This window comes from Heterocephalus glaber, unplaced genomic scaffold, assembly GCF_053883595.1.
Source record: "Heterocephalus glaber isolate CG9 unplaced genomic scaffold, H.glaber_assembly_v1.0 deba00001610, whole genome shotgun sequence".
Classification (NCBI taxonomy): domain Eukaryota; kingdom Metazoa; phylum Chordata; class Mammalia; order Rodentia; family Bathyergidae; genus Heterocephalus; species Heterocephalus glaber.
The window spans coordinates 35,918,055-35,934,144 of record NW_028258381.1 but is presented as its reverse complement, the minus strand read 5'-3'; the positions used below and the strand labels follow the sequence as shown (position 1 = coordinate 35,934,144).

At 51.8% G+C, this 16,090-nt stretch overlaps 1 protein-coding gene across 1 annotated transcript in view; it reads left to right on the top strand.

Annotated features, from left to right (window-relative positions):
* Foxk1 (forkhead box K1) overlaps positions 1-9,936 on the top strand; it is a 51,507-nt gene extending 41,571 nt beyond the window's left edge. The window contains exons 5-9 of the mRNA XM_004840408.3: positions 408-601; positions 1,636-1,802; positions 1,916-2,200; positions 3,254-3,478; positions 3,844-9,936. Coding sequence (XP_004840465.3) covers positions 408-601; positions 1,636-1,802; positions 1,916-2,200; positions 3,254-3,478; positions 3,844-4,124 — 1,152 coding nt within the window. The 3' untranslated portion in view covers positions 4,125-9,936. The remainder of the gene's footprint in view (positions 1-407; positions 602-1,635; positions 1,803-1,915; positions 2,201-3,253; positions 3,479-3,843) is intronic.
* The last annotated feature ends 6,154 nt before the right edge of the window (positions 9,937-16,090 follow it).

Here is a 16,090-nt window from a genome sequence, read left to right as displayed (position 1 = left end):
GGCCAGCGGTGTTTGTTTCACTTGTGTAGGGTCCCAAGCCCTCTGCCTCAGGTGTACTGATGTCCATTGCATTTGCTGTTTCCCCCGTGGTCACTGTTTTCCCTGTGGCTGGTTTATCTCAGATGAGTGTTGAGCTGTGAGACCCAGGCTTCTCCTTGAGGTTGTTACGCTCCTGTGCACACCTTGTCTTCCTGTTTCGCTTTTTCTGTGAAGAGTGGTGATGGCTTTACCCTGTGGGGTGTGGATGGGAAAAGCCACCTGGAGCTTTGAGGGGCACAGTCGATCCACAGCCACGGTCAGACCATTGCTCTGTCACCTCCAGTCCTGCAGTCTCTGTGCTCAGACTCGGGACAAAGACCCTCTCCTACAGTATGCTGGTGACCAAGGCTCTCTCTGCCTCCCCACAGAACTCCATCCGACACAACCTCTCTCTGAACCGTTACTTCATCAAAGTCCCTCGGTCCCAGGAGGAACCTGGCAAGGGCTCTTTTTGGCGGATAGACCCTGCCTCTGAAGCCAAACTGGTAGAACAAGCCTTCCGAAAACGGAGACAGAGGGGTGTCTCCTGCTTCCGCACCCCCTTCGGGCCTCTGTCCTCACGGTAAGCCCCCCGCCCCCACACTCCTGCTCGGCCGGCCGTGCAGGGTCGTTCTTGGCGCTCTGAGGCCTGCTGTGTTCCCAAGAGCGGGTCTTTGCACTGAGTATGCAGCAGCTGCGAAGCCAGTCCACCAACTCTGACACTTCCCTGAGTGATGAGAGCCAGGGGTGACAAATGGAGTGCTGGGTGGGACTGAGCTTTCTGCCGCAGTGTGAGGGGACCCTGTGGATGACCAGCTGATCCCTGTCCTGACCCAGTGTGGGGCCTTTTCTGGCCTGAGGAGGGAGGCTCTACCTCTACCTGACCACCATTGCTATAATCTGGCAGCGTGATGTTTGGGGACACGGCTTGTCCGCTGGTGGGCAGAGTGGGAGGGGCCATCTCACCTGTCACAGGCAGCCCCAGGCTCTGCTTCCCACCTACCTGACCGGTCAGGGCCTCTCCTGCCTGTGGACAAGTAGGTAGTTCTTCCAAGTTGAGAGCTGAGAAGCAGCCCCAGGCATGGCTGAAGGGAAGGCCTCACCCTCAGGAATTCTTCCACATGCAGGAACCATCAGGGATACTTCCTGTTACCAGGTGCTTTCAAACTTGCCCTGGGAAAGGCAGCCCAGAGGCTTGAACAGCGTTTCCGATCAGGGCAGTGTTACAGTTCTCAGGTGAACTGGTCCTACCATTGGAAGCTGGGCTTTTGACAGGCTGAGCCACTCTCGTAGAAGACAGCTGGTGCCTTGCAGGAGATAAATGCTGCCAACTGTGGCATTTGCAAGGAAGCTGCTGGTGATGTGGGCTCCCCATTTAATGGAGGCCTCACCCCACTGGGTGGAGCTGCCAGTGTTGGGTCTGTGTCACCAGGTGGCAATTGTCGCTACCCAGAACTTCAGAGTTGGACAAACTTTAGTGGGGCAGAGAGGAGCCCTAGGAGACACAGAAAGGGCACAGCAGGGTAGACACTGGGGCGTGTGATGATTGAAGTCATCCTCAACCAGTGGCGTGCTGACTTAACCTTGGTGGCCCTCTCTTTCTCTGTCCTTTCTCAGGAGTGCTCCGGCCTCACCCACTCACCCTGGGCTGATGTCCCCTCGCTCCAGTGGCCTGCAGACTCCAGAGTGCCTGTCTCGGGAGGGCTCCCCCATTCCACACGACCCCGAGCTGGGCTCAAAGTTAGCCTCTGTCCCAGAGTACCGGTATTCCCAAAGCGCACCTGGTAAGACAGGCTTCTGTCCTTTCCCTGGCTGTGGTGGAAGCCAGGATGGAGCCAGCTGGGCAGGGCGGGGTGGGGCGGGGCCATCTCAGCACCACCCTCTCTCTCCCGGACAGGCTCCCCCGTCAGCGCCCAGCCAGTGATCATGGCCGTGCCTCCCCGACCACCCAGCCTAGTGGCCAAGCCCGTCGCCTACATGCCAGCCTCCATAGTGACCTCACAGCAGCCCTCAGGCCACGCCATCCACGTCGTGCAGCAGGCCCCCACTGTCACCATGGTCAGGGTGGTCACCACCTCCGCCAGCTCTGCCAATGGCTACATCCTCACCAGCCAGGGCTCGACGGGGAGCTCGCACGACACTGCGGGTGCGGCTGTGCTAGACTTGGGCAGTGAAGGCAGAGGTGAGTAACGTAGTCACACTGCCAACACCTACCACACCGGCACTGCCATGCATCATTACCTGGGCTGGCAGGCAGAGGTGCAAAGAGGACAGGTCTCTGCCAGTGCCTTCTGTGGATGTGTACTTTTGTTTTGTTTTGGTTTTGGTACTAGGGATCGAACTCGGGTCCTTGCGCTTGTCAGGCAGGCGGTGGAACCACTGAGCTAAATCCCCGGCCCTTTTTTGTTTTTTGCAGTGCTGGGGATTAAATCCAGGGCCTTTGCTGGGATATATCCCCAGCCCCTTTCTTTTTTTTTCTTTTCCAGTACCAGGGATCCAATTCAGGACCTTATACTTGCCAGGCAGGCACAGCACCACTGAGCTACATCCCTGGCCCTCCCCAGCCCTTTTCTTATTTTTTATTTGAGACTGGGTCTTGCTGAATTGCCCAGGGTGGGCTCAAACTTGTGATCCTCCATTTTAGCCTCCCAGAGTGCTGGGTTTACAGGCTGCACCAACATGCCAGGCTAAGCATTGACTGTCCCCAGGTGGCCTCCTCTCTGGTTCTTCAAGTGCATGTGACTCTTTATGTTAAATTTTGTTTCTTCTGAAGGTGACACTGAATTAAGCTGTGGGGTCCTGCATACAGTTGGAATATAACATCTCCTACAGGAGGAAGAATAAGCCTAGAGGATCCTAGAACCAGGGTCTTCAGGGGGCATTGGAAGTGAAAAGTAGCTGGGAATCCCTATAGGAAGTTTGGTCAAAGTTTAAGGCATATTTTCCCAGAACCTTATTGTTTTTCTTTGGAAATATATTTTATCAGTGCAGTTTTCCTGCGAGAAGCAGTTTTCCCAACACTGCTTAATGTGCACACGTGTATACACATACACACATACTAGCAGGCCCTTTGCTTCATCATCAGTGCAAATCCCTGACCTCGGTGGCCTGATGTGTTTTGTTTGGTTTTGCGGTGCTGGGGCTGGAACCCAGGGCCTCGTGCATGCTAGAAAGCACTTCACAGCTGCGCATGCCTTGCCCCAACGTGTGGCTCCGATTTGCCCTGTGCCCACAGGCTTGGAGGAGAAGCCCACCATTGCCTTCGCCACGATCCCTGCGGCCAGCCGAGTCATCCAGACAGTGGCCAGCCAGATGGCCCCTGGGGTCCCTGGACACACTGTCACTATCCTGCAGCCAGCCACACCAGTGACCATTGGGCAGCACCATCTCCCCGTCCGGGCCGTCACTCAGAACGGAAAGCATGCGGTTCCCACGAACAGTTTAGCCACCAGTGCTTACGGTGAGGCCCCAGGCCCAGGCGCGAGGTCAGCTCAGCACCAGGAAGTTTCCCAAGCCTCACCTAGTTGCCTCAGCCCATTTATTGAGCACCTACTGTGTGCCGGGCACTTTGGCAGGCTCACACCATACCGGTGGGCCAAGAGGCCAGAGGAAGAACCCCGGCAGCTGGCAGGGATGTAGGTACAGAGGGGTGGGCTGGTACGGGCAGGCTTTCTTTGGGTACTGGAGGTGAGGGATGGGGGCCTGTTCTACAGTGCCTGGGGGCTGGCGGGTGTTGGGACAGAGCATCCAGGACTGGCAAGCTCAGCTTCCTGTTCAGTTGACTGAGCCCAGGTCCCTAAGTAACCTGTGCTTTCTCCACCCCAGCCCTCACCAGCCCCCTGCAGCTCCTCGCAGCCCAGGCGAGTTCGTCCACGCCAGTGGTGGTCACCCGGGTATGTGAGGTGGGGCCTGAAGAGCCAGCAGCAGTGGTCACAGCAGCCACCAGTGCCACCCCCACCGTGGCCACCTCTACTGCCACCTCAGCTTCTTCCATCGGGGAGCCCGAAGTCAAACGGTCCCGGGTGGAGGAGCCCAGTGGGACAGCGACCACACAGGCCGGGGTGATGGCAGCTGCCGGCCCCCAGGGCGCAGGCACCGGGGATTGAAGTTACCTGCACGAACACACAGGGTGGAGTGGGACTGTGCCATGGGAGCCCGAGAGAAGCAGATGCTGCACTCGGACAGATGGGAGGGAAACCCTGCAGCTGCCCGCCCCAGGCCACCACGCCAGAACACTCGTCCTGCCCATTTATCTTCTGTCCTGCGGTTTGAAACAAAAACACATAAACAAGTTCAGACAACTGATTGTATGATTCTGGGGATTCTGTGTGTTTATTTTCTTCTCCCTCTGCACCATTGCCCCTCCCCGGCCCTTCAGTCGAGGGCGTGGGGTGAAGATCAAGTCCCAGAACCTCAGGAACCCAGCAAGTCACCCACCTGTGATGAGGAGGACCGAGCCCCATGTCCTGGCTTCAGAGCTTTGCCGAGGCAGCGGCCTGTGTCCCTGGGAGACCCAACAGAAGTGCAGCCCTGTACAGACCAAGGCCTCTTCTGTGGGAGACAGAATGGGAACAAATTCCTATTCTAGATTGGGAATAAGCCAGAAAAAGGCAGGAACTGCCGAATTGCAGACTGTTTCCTGGTGTCTTTTCCCCAAAAATGGCATCGAAAATATTGGCATTAATCGGGGCGGGGAGGAGGGTTATCTGGTTTGGCTTTGGACCCCAGGTATTTCTTGCTATGTTAAAACGTGCCATTCAGGCTTATCCCGGATTGGAGCCAAACACTCATGGGAGGCCCTGTGTCTCCGAGGCTTCCATCCAGAGACAGTCGAGTAGCTGTGGTCACCCTGCCATCAGCCTTCCAGGAGCACCAACTGCCGCCCTGTCTGATAACTTCAAGAAGGATCAGCGGCTCCTGCATTGGCATCAAGATGGAAGTCCTCTAGAACTGAGCCACGTGCCACATCCCAGGCCCAGGAAACACGGGTAGCTGGTGCTTGGGGCAGGAGCCAGTCACCTGCTTGGCAGGGAGGACATTCATGTGCCCATCGCTGGAAGATAGGAGGGTTGAGCCCCGCGTTCCTGGCAGCTCTGATGTCTTGATGCTCGTGGCCAGTGGACACAATCTGCTCATATTGTTTCCAACCACATTCCAGTTTCCTGACCACCCCAGATCCACCCACTGGAACTGTTTCTTATGTCTCAAGCTTGAGGCCTTGGGTCAGTTAGCAGGAAGGAAATTCCCCTCCTCGGGCAACAGCGGGAAGCCCCAGGCCAGTGCCATTGGTGTGATTGTAACAGGGTAGAACCAAAGGACAGGATCTATCAAGAGGTCCTAGGTCCCTTAAGGAAGCCCCTCCACATGTCCTGACCGGCAGCCTGCTTTGAGCTCGGTCACAGGAGGGGGTGAAATGGGAGCCTTCTGTCCTGGCTCCTCCTGGAGGATGCTTTCGGGAAACATCGCCATATCTGCATAGAAGTTGGCCTCCAGGCACCCAGTCCCACTTCTGTGGCTTCTTCTGGAGGTGGATTATGCCTAGGAACAAAAGGATGGTGGACACATCTCTGAAGCCACAGCCTGTCCTTGGCGTCCCAGGCTCTCGCCAGCAGACAGCTTCCCCTGCCCTGGACCTGATGGAAAAGCTACAGAGAAATCAGGTCCTAGGCAGCATGAGTGGAAGTGGTAGTCCATGGAAGAGCCAGCAGGACACGCACCACCTTAACAGAGGGTCTGCCTTTCACGGTGACACCAAGGTAGGGCCAGAGGCAGGCTGCAGCTGGGCTGGGACAGGGCTGGTAGGCGATGGGACAACCCCAAGCTGTATCTCCTGGCACTTGGCCTTCTGCCTTGCTGGGGAAAATCCCTCTCCTGTTGCTTTTTAAAGCCCCTTTCCCCATTTCTATGGCACTAAACTTCAATGGGAAATAAGCTCTGTTCTGAGGTCCATACCTATGTGGCCATGGTCAAGTTTCAGAGAAGCGGGTATGGGGTGGCAGCAGCTGACTGCTCTCTCGCCAGATGGTGCCACAGAGAAGTCGTCCCTTCCCACCAATGGTTTCCAACCCTCCCCTCTTGTAAACTCTGTCTGTCCTGTGTGCCTGGTACATGTGTGGGTCGGGAGGGGGATTGGGGTGATGGGGTCTGAGGAACTCTGTGTGACAAGGGACATTAAGGTCTCCTGTTGCTTCTTTCCCTTCCTTGGGCCTCATTTGTGCCCGGGCTGCAACCTGTGTGCTGCCCTGGCTTCTCGCTTCTGGGACATTCTGGTGTTGGTCCTCTGTCGGTGACATTGATGCTGGTGCCAGGAGAAGGGGTGGGAATGGAGTTGGGGAGGACAGAGACATGGTCCCGAACAAGGAGAGAGATGAGGGGAGGGAGCCTCAGGATCAGAGCGGACAGTATGGGGCAGAGCGCCCCTGCCTGGGCGGACTGCTCTGGGGGTGTAGGGTGAGCATTTTGAGGGTCTCTGGGCTGCTTGCATTGGAACTTACCCTGGAGCCGAGAGGCATAAACCCTGGCCACGGGGCCCCCTGGTGCATGCCGGGCCTCTGTACGGGCCTCCCCCGAGCATCCCCAGGGCCAGAGCCCAGCCAGGTGCCAGGAGAGCCTCCACAGGGCAAGGGCTCAAGCAGCCTTCTTCATGATTGAGGGAGAGCTCACTAGCCATGGTTGCAGCACAGGACCAGCATCGCTGCAGCAGTGGAGCCCAAGGACCTGCTGGGTCACACAGGGTCCCAGGCACTGCATGGCCTGGAGTGGAGGGGTGACCAGCAGGGCACCACCGCCTCAGCTCATCTGATGGGCACAGCATTCCAGACGAAGACTGGTGTCCACCCTCCTCCAGTGCTTTCTGCTCAGCCATAGCCACACGTCTATGACAGAAGTCACCATTTGTAAACATTTGGGCACATCCTGCCAAGACCAGCTATGTAGTGGTGGACATGAGAAGGGCTCTCTGCCACCAAGGCGCTGACCCCAGCTGCGTCCTGGGGGTGCCCAGGGCACCATCCATGCACCTGGAGAGCAGTGTGCAGCCAGCGGTGTGCTCAGCACCTGACCTCGGGGGCGAAGCCCTGGCTGGCTGCCCCATGTGGAGTGTGCAGCCCCTGCCTCTGGGGAGTTCCAGAGCCTCAGAAATCACACTGCATGGCCTTGAAGACAGTTGTCCCCAGATCCTCCCTAAGAGGTTTCCACATACCCTGGGGAAGGGGAGCTCCAGTGCTGGGACCAGCACTGGAAAGAGGCTGTGGGGACTGCAGTCCTCAGCCTCCCTCGGGGCCTGGTTTGTCCCTACTCTGGAGTTGTCTACTTGTCCTTTTTCTTACTCTGATTTAGAACTAAGCCAAATGGAATCGGTGGAAATGAACTTCTGTGTTGCTAGGATGGGTGTCCCATGATCCCAGGTCCTGCTTTGTGTCTCAAGTAGGGAGGGAGCAGGTGGGCTTTACCCTGGCCAGGATGGATGTCTCCCTGCCCTCTAGGCCACCCTGGCCCCCGGGAGGATGAAGCTGCGGTGAAACCTCAGCACCGTCCCTGGGCTCCTCTGCCCTCACCAGTCCTGGTGACAGGCTGCTCTCAGATCACAGGTGTCACTCAGTGGGCACTTCTCTTTCCACTGAAACAGGTCCTCCAGGGACCTTCTGTGTGAGTGGGGACTCTGCAGAGAGCCTGTGGCAGGTCCCTAGTAGATGGAAACCTCTACTCAGGGCGATTCAGTTCAGGAGGAGGAGAGGAGAGCTGCACTCTGGCTTAGGAGTCGGTGTCCTCCTTTATGGAGACAGTGATCAGACCTCACTTGAAACACAAAAACTTAGTTGAATGTGAGAAAACATTGGAAAAGAAATAATTTCCCCATGGCTTTTAGAGCATAGAAACAAATACAGCTGGAGGGAGGGGACACTCTGCTCTTCTCCAAAAGCCTCAGATTCCACTTTGCTCCCAAGTGGCTTCATGTGGTCTGAGGGACGCAGCCATCCCTGGGGTGGGTGCCCTTGTCTGTGCTGCAGCCCCATGCCCCTGGGACTTTCCGTGCTGTGGCGAGGTGCTTGTTCCAGATTGAGTACACAGCGAGGCTGTAAGATTGTCCCGGCAGAAAGAACCTCAGGAGCCCAGGAGTGTCCCCACTGCGGGCTGCTGGCTTCAGATGGGAGTGGGCTCACTGCAGCCTGGTCTCTGGCCTCCTCTAGAATACCTCTGCCTAGAAGCAATATTATTTATGCCTAGAACAATACGGATTGTTCAAATTGCTGCTATGATGACAGAATCTTAGGACTTAGCTCTGGAGGCTCCTCTCCATGTACTTTGGTTCCCTGAGGTAAGGGCAGAATATAGACTATAACAGGTCCCCAGCCAGTTTCTGGCTTCCCTTTTCATGGTGCGCTCCTCTCCCTTACAGTTCCCATGTACTTTGCAAGTTCCTCTCTCTGGGCCTTGTTTTCACACTGAGGTCTCCTGAGTGCAGGACACTCCTTGTCATCATTGTGCTTGCTTTTCTTGTTCAGGTCTGGGCCTGGCATCTGCTCTCAGTACCAAAAGCTGCTTCACTGGTGCCTGGGCCAGGGGTTGGCCCTGGTGCCTGGCAGGTGCCCTTTTCCTGCTGCAACATGAGGTCTGAATTGTCCAAGTGTGGCATGGAGAAGGGGTTGTCCAATTGGGATCTGCCATCTCTCCTCTGTCCTTCCTGAAGTCACAACTGCTTGGCAGAGTGGGATTTTGTGAGACAACTGTGGATGTTTTCCCTGAACTGAAATAAATACTGGCCCATTTCACTGACTTCATGCTGGAAAGACGGTTTTACACTTAGATTCATAAACAGAAGTCACATGAGCGGCTCGTTGCCATTACAGCAGCTGCAGGTGCTCTGGCTGGCTGCTCTTCTCCCAGCGGGACTGGGCTCCACTTTCCAGGGCCCAGCTCTCCTGCTGGAGGGGACATTCCAAACTACATTCTGGGGGGTCAGGGTGCAGCGGCCAGGCAAGGCTGCCCCACAGCATGGCCAGCCAGATGCCCGTCACCCTAGAGGTGCTTCCTGGGCATGTGAAGTGGATGGCATTCCCCTGGAGGTGGTGGGAAGGTTCTCAGGGCAAAACAGAGAGCCAGAGGACAACAAGAAAGAGATGCAGGCAGGAGGTCACTGCTGGAGGTCACTACTGGTCACATCAATGCCCAGAGAAAGACTTGAGTTCCACCCCAAAGCCCAGCCCACCACCCCGATGAGAAAACTTCCAATGTATTCTTGTGCCGGACCGAAATGAAAATCCCTCCTTTCATGGGGTGAGCCTTGGGGATTTATTAGCTTCTTTTACTTATGCTGATGGCTGATCGGGCTGCTCAGTGTTGCAGAAGAGTGAAGAGAGCTTTCTTTAAGACATCCTTTTCTCTGCAGGGAGAACCTCCATTTAAAGCTCTCACTCATTCTTTGCACCTGTCTTTATAACCACAAAAGTATGGGGAGAAGAAAAGCCTGGAGCCCAGGCTCAGCAGCAGGTGAGCCCTGCCCTTGGGTTAAGCAGCTGGACACTGGTGCATGCGACCCCGAAACCCCATGAGCCAGTGGCATCCTCAGGTCATGGCCTTTGGGTTCTGGTCATGAACCCAGAGGCTGCCAAGGACACCTGGAGAGGTCGCCGAGTGACCCTCTCCTCGAACCTTACCTACCCACTTAAGAGTCAGAGGAGAATCAGAAGAGTCCTGCTTTTAACTCTTTATCCGGGGATCTGTTTCTGGAATAGTCTGAACAGTGTGCAGGCATCTGGGCCCAAGAGGACACACGCTGTGAACGGCTGGACGCACTCTGCCCTCTGTGGGTTTCCTCCCACAGTAACAGCACTTACCCCATCCAGAGTGTCTAGCACTGTCCCTGGGCTCCTGTGTACCTCACTGAGCTGGGAGGAGCCCTGTGGCTCCAAGGTAGATTCTTTGCCTTTGTTCCCTTCTCGGGCTGTGTGGATTCAAACTGCCTGTAGCCTCTGAATGTCTGGGTTAGCTGGTCAGATTTTTTTATAGTCAGTAAAAATGGGGTTTAAAATCACACATTTTAAGTTTGGTCCTTCTCTCTCTTCCTTCCTAACTTTACAAGAGGCATTCTGGATTCCTAATACACCTTAACTTACGTGGCTTGAACCCTGTTGCAGGAGAAAGTGGTAGGGCGGGAGGAGAGACAGGCTGTCTCGAGTCTTTCCTTAGACTCCGCTTGGGAGGGAAGGGTCAAAGCCAATGCTGATGTTCTCTCTTACCTGAATGATAGTTCTCCTGTAAAAATAATTTGATGGGGGTGGGCGTTGTTTGGGGAGTGTGTATGTGTGTGAGGTTTTTTTTTATTTTACAGTGGCTGTCTAAAGTATTTTCACAATACGTTTAATAATCAGTGCTTTAAAAAGCAGTGGTATCCTGTAAAGTGGGAATTCCGGTTCGAGAGCTTGGGATGCATCCCAGGTCCATGGGGAAAAGGTCCCCTGGGCAGAAGCGCTGGAGTCAGAAGAGCCAGCGGACCCACGTCTGAAGCAGCTTGCCTGGGTTTTCATTTCAAATGGGATACAGTATTTTTTTATTATGGAGCCATACTTTTTTTTAAAAGTTTGAGATCTGAATGTGATTTCTAATTGTATCAGACGTTAATGTTTTAAAACTATAACAAAGTTTAAAATTTCTACTTTTTTGGTTTTTTCATTTACTTTAACTGTTCTTTTATCTATTAAATTGTTGTATGTGGATGGGGGAAGTTTTGTTTCTCCTCTTAGCATTTGTTTCTATAACCAGAAAAATTATATATTAAAGAAATGACACCAAGACTCCGTGTGGTCCTTGAGAGAGGGTGGCGAGGGAGAGACGGATGGACAGACAGCCTGGACACAGATAGCCTTGTCCCTGGAGTGAAGAAGCCTCACCCCGAGCTGCTCTGGAGGCTGAAGAGCAACTCCTGGTGGGGCTGTGCTTCCTCCCATCTGTCCTTGGCATTGGGCTCCCAGGAAGAAGCAGAGGTCCAGACATGTGATTTCCATAGGTGCCTGTGAGGGCTGGATGGGGACCCCTGGGCCCCATGAGTCCTCTGAGAACAACTGTGTGAAGGCAGCGCACACCTGCCCCTCAGACATGGGCAGGGAGGAGCCAGCGTGCTGTCCCCTGCTCCAGGGTGCAGACGCAGAGCAGACACGGGGTGCCCACAGGGTCCCTGTGCAGACATGGGTCCCTCCGGCACTCAGCCAGGGGACAACTTTTGCCCGTCTGTGTGTTCCCACCAGAGCTTTGCTCATTGTAAGTGGTGGGGCAGGTGGAGGTCAACAGGGTGGACATGGCTGGGCATTGACACACATGCCGTATCCGTTGGCTGCCACAGGACTGTAACATGCCATCAGGTCCTGGCCAAATGCTCCTCTGTGGGTCTCCTCCAGTGAAGCCGGGCCCCTCCTCTTCCAAGGGCCTCAGACAGGCAATGAGACACTGGCTGTTTCTGCTGCAGGTCACCTTTAACTGGGCCATTATGAAGGCCTGTGTTTTCTTTTTTTTTTATTTTTATTGGTACATTTTAGGAATACAATATAATGACATTCATCACTGGAAATGTGCACCTTTACATAATCTCTCTTGGTTCTTATTTTTCCCTGGTCCCCTGCCCTCCCTTCAACCCCTCCATCCCTCCCTATCTACAAAGACTTTGTTTCCATTTTTCCATTTTCTCATATTAATCCCATTCCCTTCTTTCCTTTCCCCTACCCCTCCCACTTCCCCTTCCCCTTTGCCCCTTTTCTTCCTATTTCACACTATCTATTATACCTTTTAGTCCTTATTTACAGTTTCAGTTTCTCACACCAGAGAAACTATTCGGTATTTACACGTGTGTCCTGTTTATTTCACTTAAGAGTATCGCCTCAGTGTGCATCCATTTAGCTATAGATGTCTCTAATAGGCCTTTGTTTTCTGACCTCTCTCCTGTCAAAGTTCTGTGACGCTTGTACATGTGACCCATTCTCTCATTCAGCTAACAGATCACCCACACTTTTCAAACTTCACAGTTGTCCACAGTGATGGCTGAACTCTGTACACTTCCTGGTCTTCTTCTGGATGGCTCCATTTCCAACATAAGATTCTAACCGCAAGCACTACTGTAACATTAACAGATTCATTACTTGGGGGGGGCGTTAAATTCTTTTATTGATTCATTTTAGGTATACAATACATTTACATTTATCATTGGGTGCTTGTACCTGTATATGATGCATCTTGGTTCTTAGTTTTTCCCCATTCCCTGTGCGCCCTTCACCCCCTCCACCCTTCCCTATTTACAAAGACTTTGTTTCCATTTTTTCCTTTTCTCATAATTTTTCCTTTCCCTTCTTTCCCCTTCCCCTCCCACTTCCCCTACCCCTTTGGACCTTTTCTTCCTATTTCAACTTACCAATTATTCATTTTAATCCTTATTTACACTTTCAGTTTCTCACACTAGAGAAACTATTCGGTATTTACACATGTATGTCCTATTTATTTCACTTAAAGAGGATGGCCTTGATATGCATCCATTTAGCTATAAATCTCATTTCTCAATTCTTTATGGCTGAGTAGTACTCTATTTTATATTTTTTAAAAAAACCCATCTTCTTTATCCAGTCTCCAGTTGATGGGCACTTGGGCTGTTTCCAAGCTTTAGCTATTACAAACTGTGCTGCTATGAACATGGGTGCACATATATCACTGTGGTATGATTCTTTTCTTTTTTTTGGTACCAGGGATCGAACTCGGATCCTTGCCGCTTGCACAGCAGGTGGCAAAACCACTGAGCTAAATCCCCGGCCCAAGTCTTTTAATTCTTTTCGGAAGGTACCCACCAGGGGAATAGTTGGGTCAAATGGGACCTCTAGCCCTAGTTCTTTGAGGTATCTCCATACTGATTTCCTCAGTGGTTGCACCAGTCTACACTCCCACCAGCAGTGGAGCAGGGTTCCTCTTGCCCCACAGCCCCACCAGCATTTGTTATTGGTTGATTTCTTGATAGCAGCCATTCTTTGTGGGGTGAGGTGGAATCTCAGTGTTGTTTTCATCTGGATCTCTCGAATGACCAGTGATGTTGAACATTTTTTCATATGTTTATTTGCTGCTTTTACTTCTTTGAGAAATGTCTGTTCATTTCAGATGCCCATTTTTGAATTGGGTCTTTGAATTTGGGGGGTCTGATTTTTTTCAGTTCTTCATATATTCTAGATAGTAGCCCTTTGTCTGAGGCACAGCTGCTAAAAACTTTTCCCCACACTGTAGGTTGTCTCTTAGCTCTGTTGGTGGTTTCTTTTGCAGTGCAGAAGCTTTTTAATAAGATGAGATCCCAGTTGTTGATTCTTTGTGTTAGTTCCCATGCTTCTGAGGTTTTGTTCATAAAGTCTTTTCCTATGCCAATGTCTTCAAGAGTTCTACCTAACTTATCTTCCAGCAAGTTTATTGTTTCTGTTTTAATATTTAGATCTTTAATCCACCTCCATCTTAGTTTAGTGCATGGTGACAGATATGGATCTAGTTTTAATCTTTGGCAGGTTGAAATCCAGTTTTTCCAGCATCATTTATTAAATAGGCTATCTTTCCTCCAGTGAGGATGGTTGGCTTCTTTGTCAAAGATGAGGTGCCCAGGGCCAGGGATTTAGCTCAGTGGTTTTGCCGCCTGCTGTGAAAGCGCAAGGACCCGAGTTCGATCCCCAGTACCAAAAAAAACAACAACTGCATCTTCTAATCTATTCCACTGATCCTCAGGTCTGTTTGCCAGCACCATGCTGTTTTTATCACAGTAGCTTTGTGGTATAGTTTCAAGTTGGCGATTGTGATACCTACCCCCTGCCATGCCTCTGTTCCCTAGAATTGCTTTTTCTATTCTAGGTCTCTTCTGGTTCCAAATGAATTTTTGGATTGTTTTCTTTAGTTCTGTGAAATATATTTCAATCAGCTTTGGATTAACTCTATATAGCAGTTTTGGAAGTATGGGCATTTTCACTATATTGGTTCTTCCTACCCAAGAAGGGATGTCTTTCCATTTTCTTATATCCTCTTTGATCTCTTTTCAGAGTGCTGTAGTTTTCTGTGTAGAGGTCTTTTGCTTCCTTTGTTAGATTGATTCCTAGATATTTCATTTTTTTGGATGCTATTGTAAAAGGAATTGTTTCCCTAATTTCTGAGTCTGTTATTTGTGTACAAGAACACTACTGTTTTTTGAGTGTTGACCTTGTATCCAGCTACTCTACTGAAACAGATTCATTACATTTTAAGACACGTGTGAGTGGGAATAATGACATTTCTTCTGGGGAATGGGTAGCATCATTTTTATCTTTAGTTTTTTAAAATTTTGTTTCTGAGTAGAACTGTTATTCACTAGTGAGAACTTAAGATGACATCTTATACAAATGTAAGTTTTGTAAGAAACATGCTTGGAGGGATGGAGAGGGAGAGATTAGTTAATCACTGGCACACAGTTCTCAACAGTGAGCTGCCCTGGGGTGCTGAGTTTGTACCAGAGAAATAGGTGCACATCCCATAAAAGACATAGTATGTATCGTAGTGATTCATTATTTCAAAAATCTGGAAACAAGCCAGATAGTCACAAAAGAACATGCCAGGTGTGGTGGCACACTTCTGTAATCCCAGCACTCAGGAGGCTGAGGCAGGAGGATCACTTGAGTTCAAGGCCAGCCTGAACTACAAAGTGAGACCCTGTCTCAAAAAAAACCAAAATAAAATATACCAATAAAAATTAAAAAAACAAAAACAGGCTAAATCCTGGGTGGTTCCTCTGCATGGAGTGCAGACAGGGAGGATACTGGTTACCTCTGGGTGAGTGGAGATGGCAGGCAGGGACACTGGGCATCTCCAGAATTGGAAATGGTCTGGATGGAAATCAGCATGTTATCACAAAGCAGTCCCCTACGAAGAGAGTCAGTTACATGCTTACCAGCAGTTTACTACTGCTTTATGGAACTGTAAAACCTTGCCGAGCTCCTTTACAATGTGAGCACTGCACCATGCATAGGTTTTACATTAACAAACTCTAAACAGGAGGCTTCCCACAGATGGCCATGGTTATCCTCTCCACCTGTTCCCTTCCACAACCTGGGGCACCTCAGGATGCTCTGGGTCACCCACAGCACTGTGGCCATGCTAGCCAGCTGGCTCCTGTCTCTTTGTCCTCAGCACTAGTGGCCTCAAGCATCTCCAGGGACATGGCCAGAGCACTTCAAAGCCGTGTCTGGAATCCACTCTGGTACTGGCCAGCCCACAGCCCCTCTCTCCCTCCCACCCTGATGTCTTCTTAAGTGTTCATCCCTTCCTGACCGCCCTACCTCAAGAACGCCCCCACTCACACTACTTACTCTGCTCTCAGAACCTAAGACAGCTTGGGCTCATGGCTCCTCATTCAATGAATGACTGCAAACTTCCTTTTTAAAAATAGAAATGTTTTCCATACAAAACAATTAGATTCATCTTGGGGAATTGGTACATAGTCTTAATCACTTACTTCCCCTACCCTACCTTGTTGTCCCCCCCCCCCCCGCAAACCTCCACAAACTTCCTTTTCTGCTCCAATACCAAGTTGGACCTCCCCATGCCCAAGAGAAACCTGCTATTGCCCTTGATTTTTCCCGTTTCTTCTCCTGTCCCCAAATCCACTGATCGCCAGGGCCTACAAATCCCACCCCTGAATGGTAACTGAATCTGCCTATTCATCTTCTCCCGCTCAGCACCCTTCTCCTTGGCCCTCCCATCCATTCCCCACCTTCCAGGCACAGGACGCCCTGCCCATCTTAGGCCCCAGTTCCCTAGGGAGGCCTTCCTTCTGTCCCATCGCTATCCAGTGCAGGCGGCACAGCTTCTGTCATGGGTTCTGGCTGCTGGAATGTCGTCCAGTGTCGCACACTCTACAGGTGGAACCCTATCGCCAGGCCCAGCACAACCCAGGCATCCAATACATCTAGAATAGAAACTGTCATCCCCTCTCAGCCTGGTGCCTCCCCTGATAAACACTGCGACAGCCTATGATGATGGTGGGGATTGAGTCCAATTTTTAAAGCAGTCCAGGGTAGGGCCGGGGATTTAGCTCAGT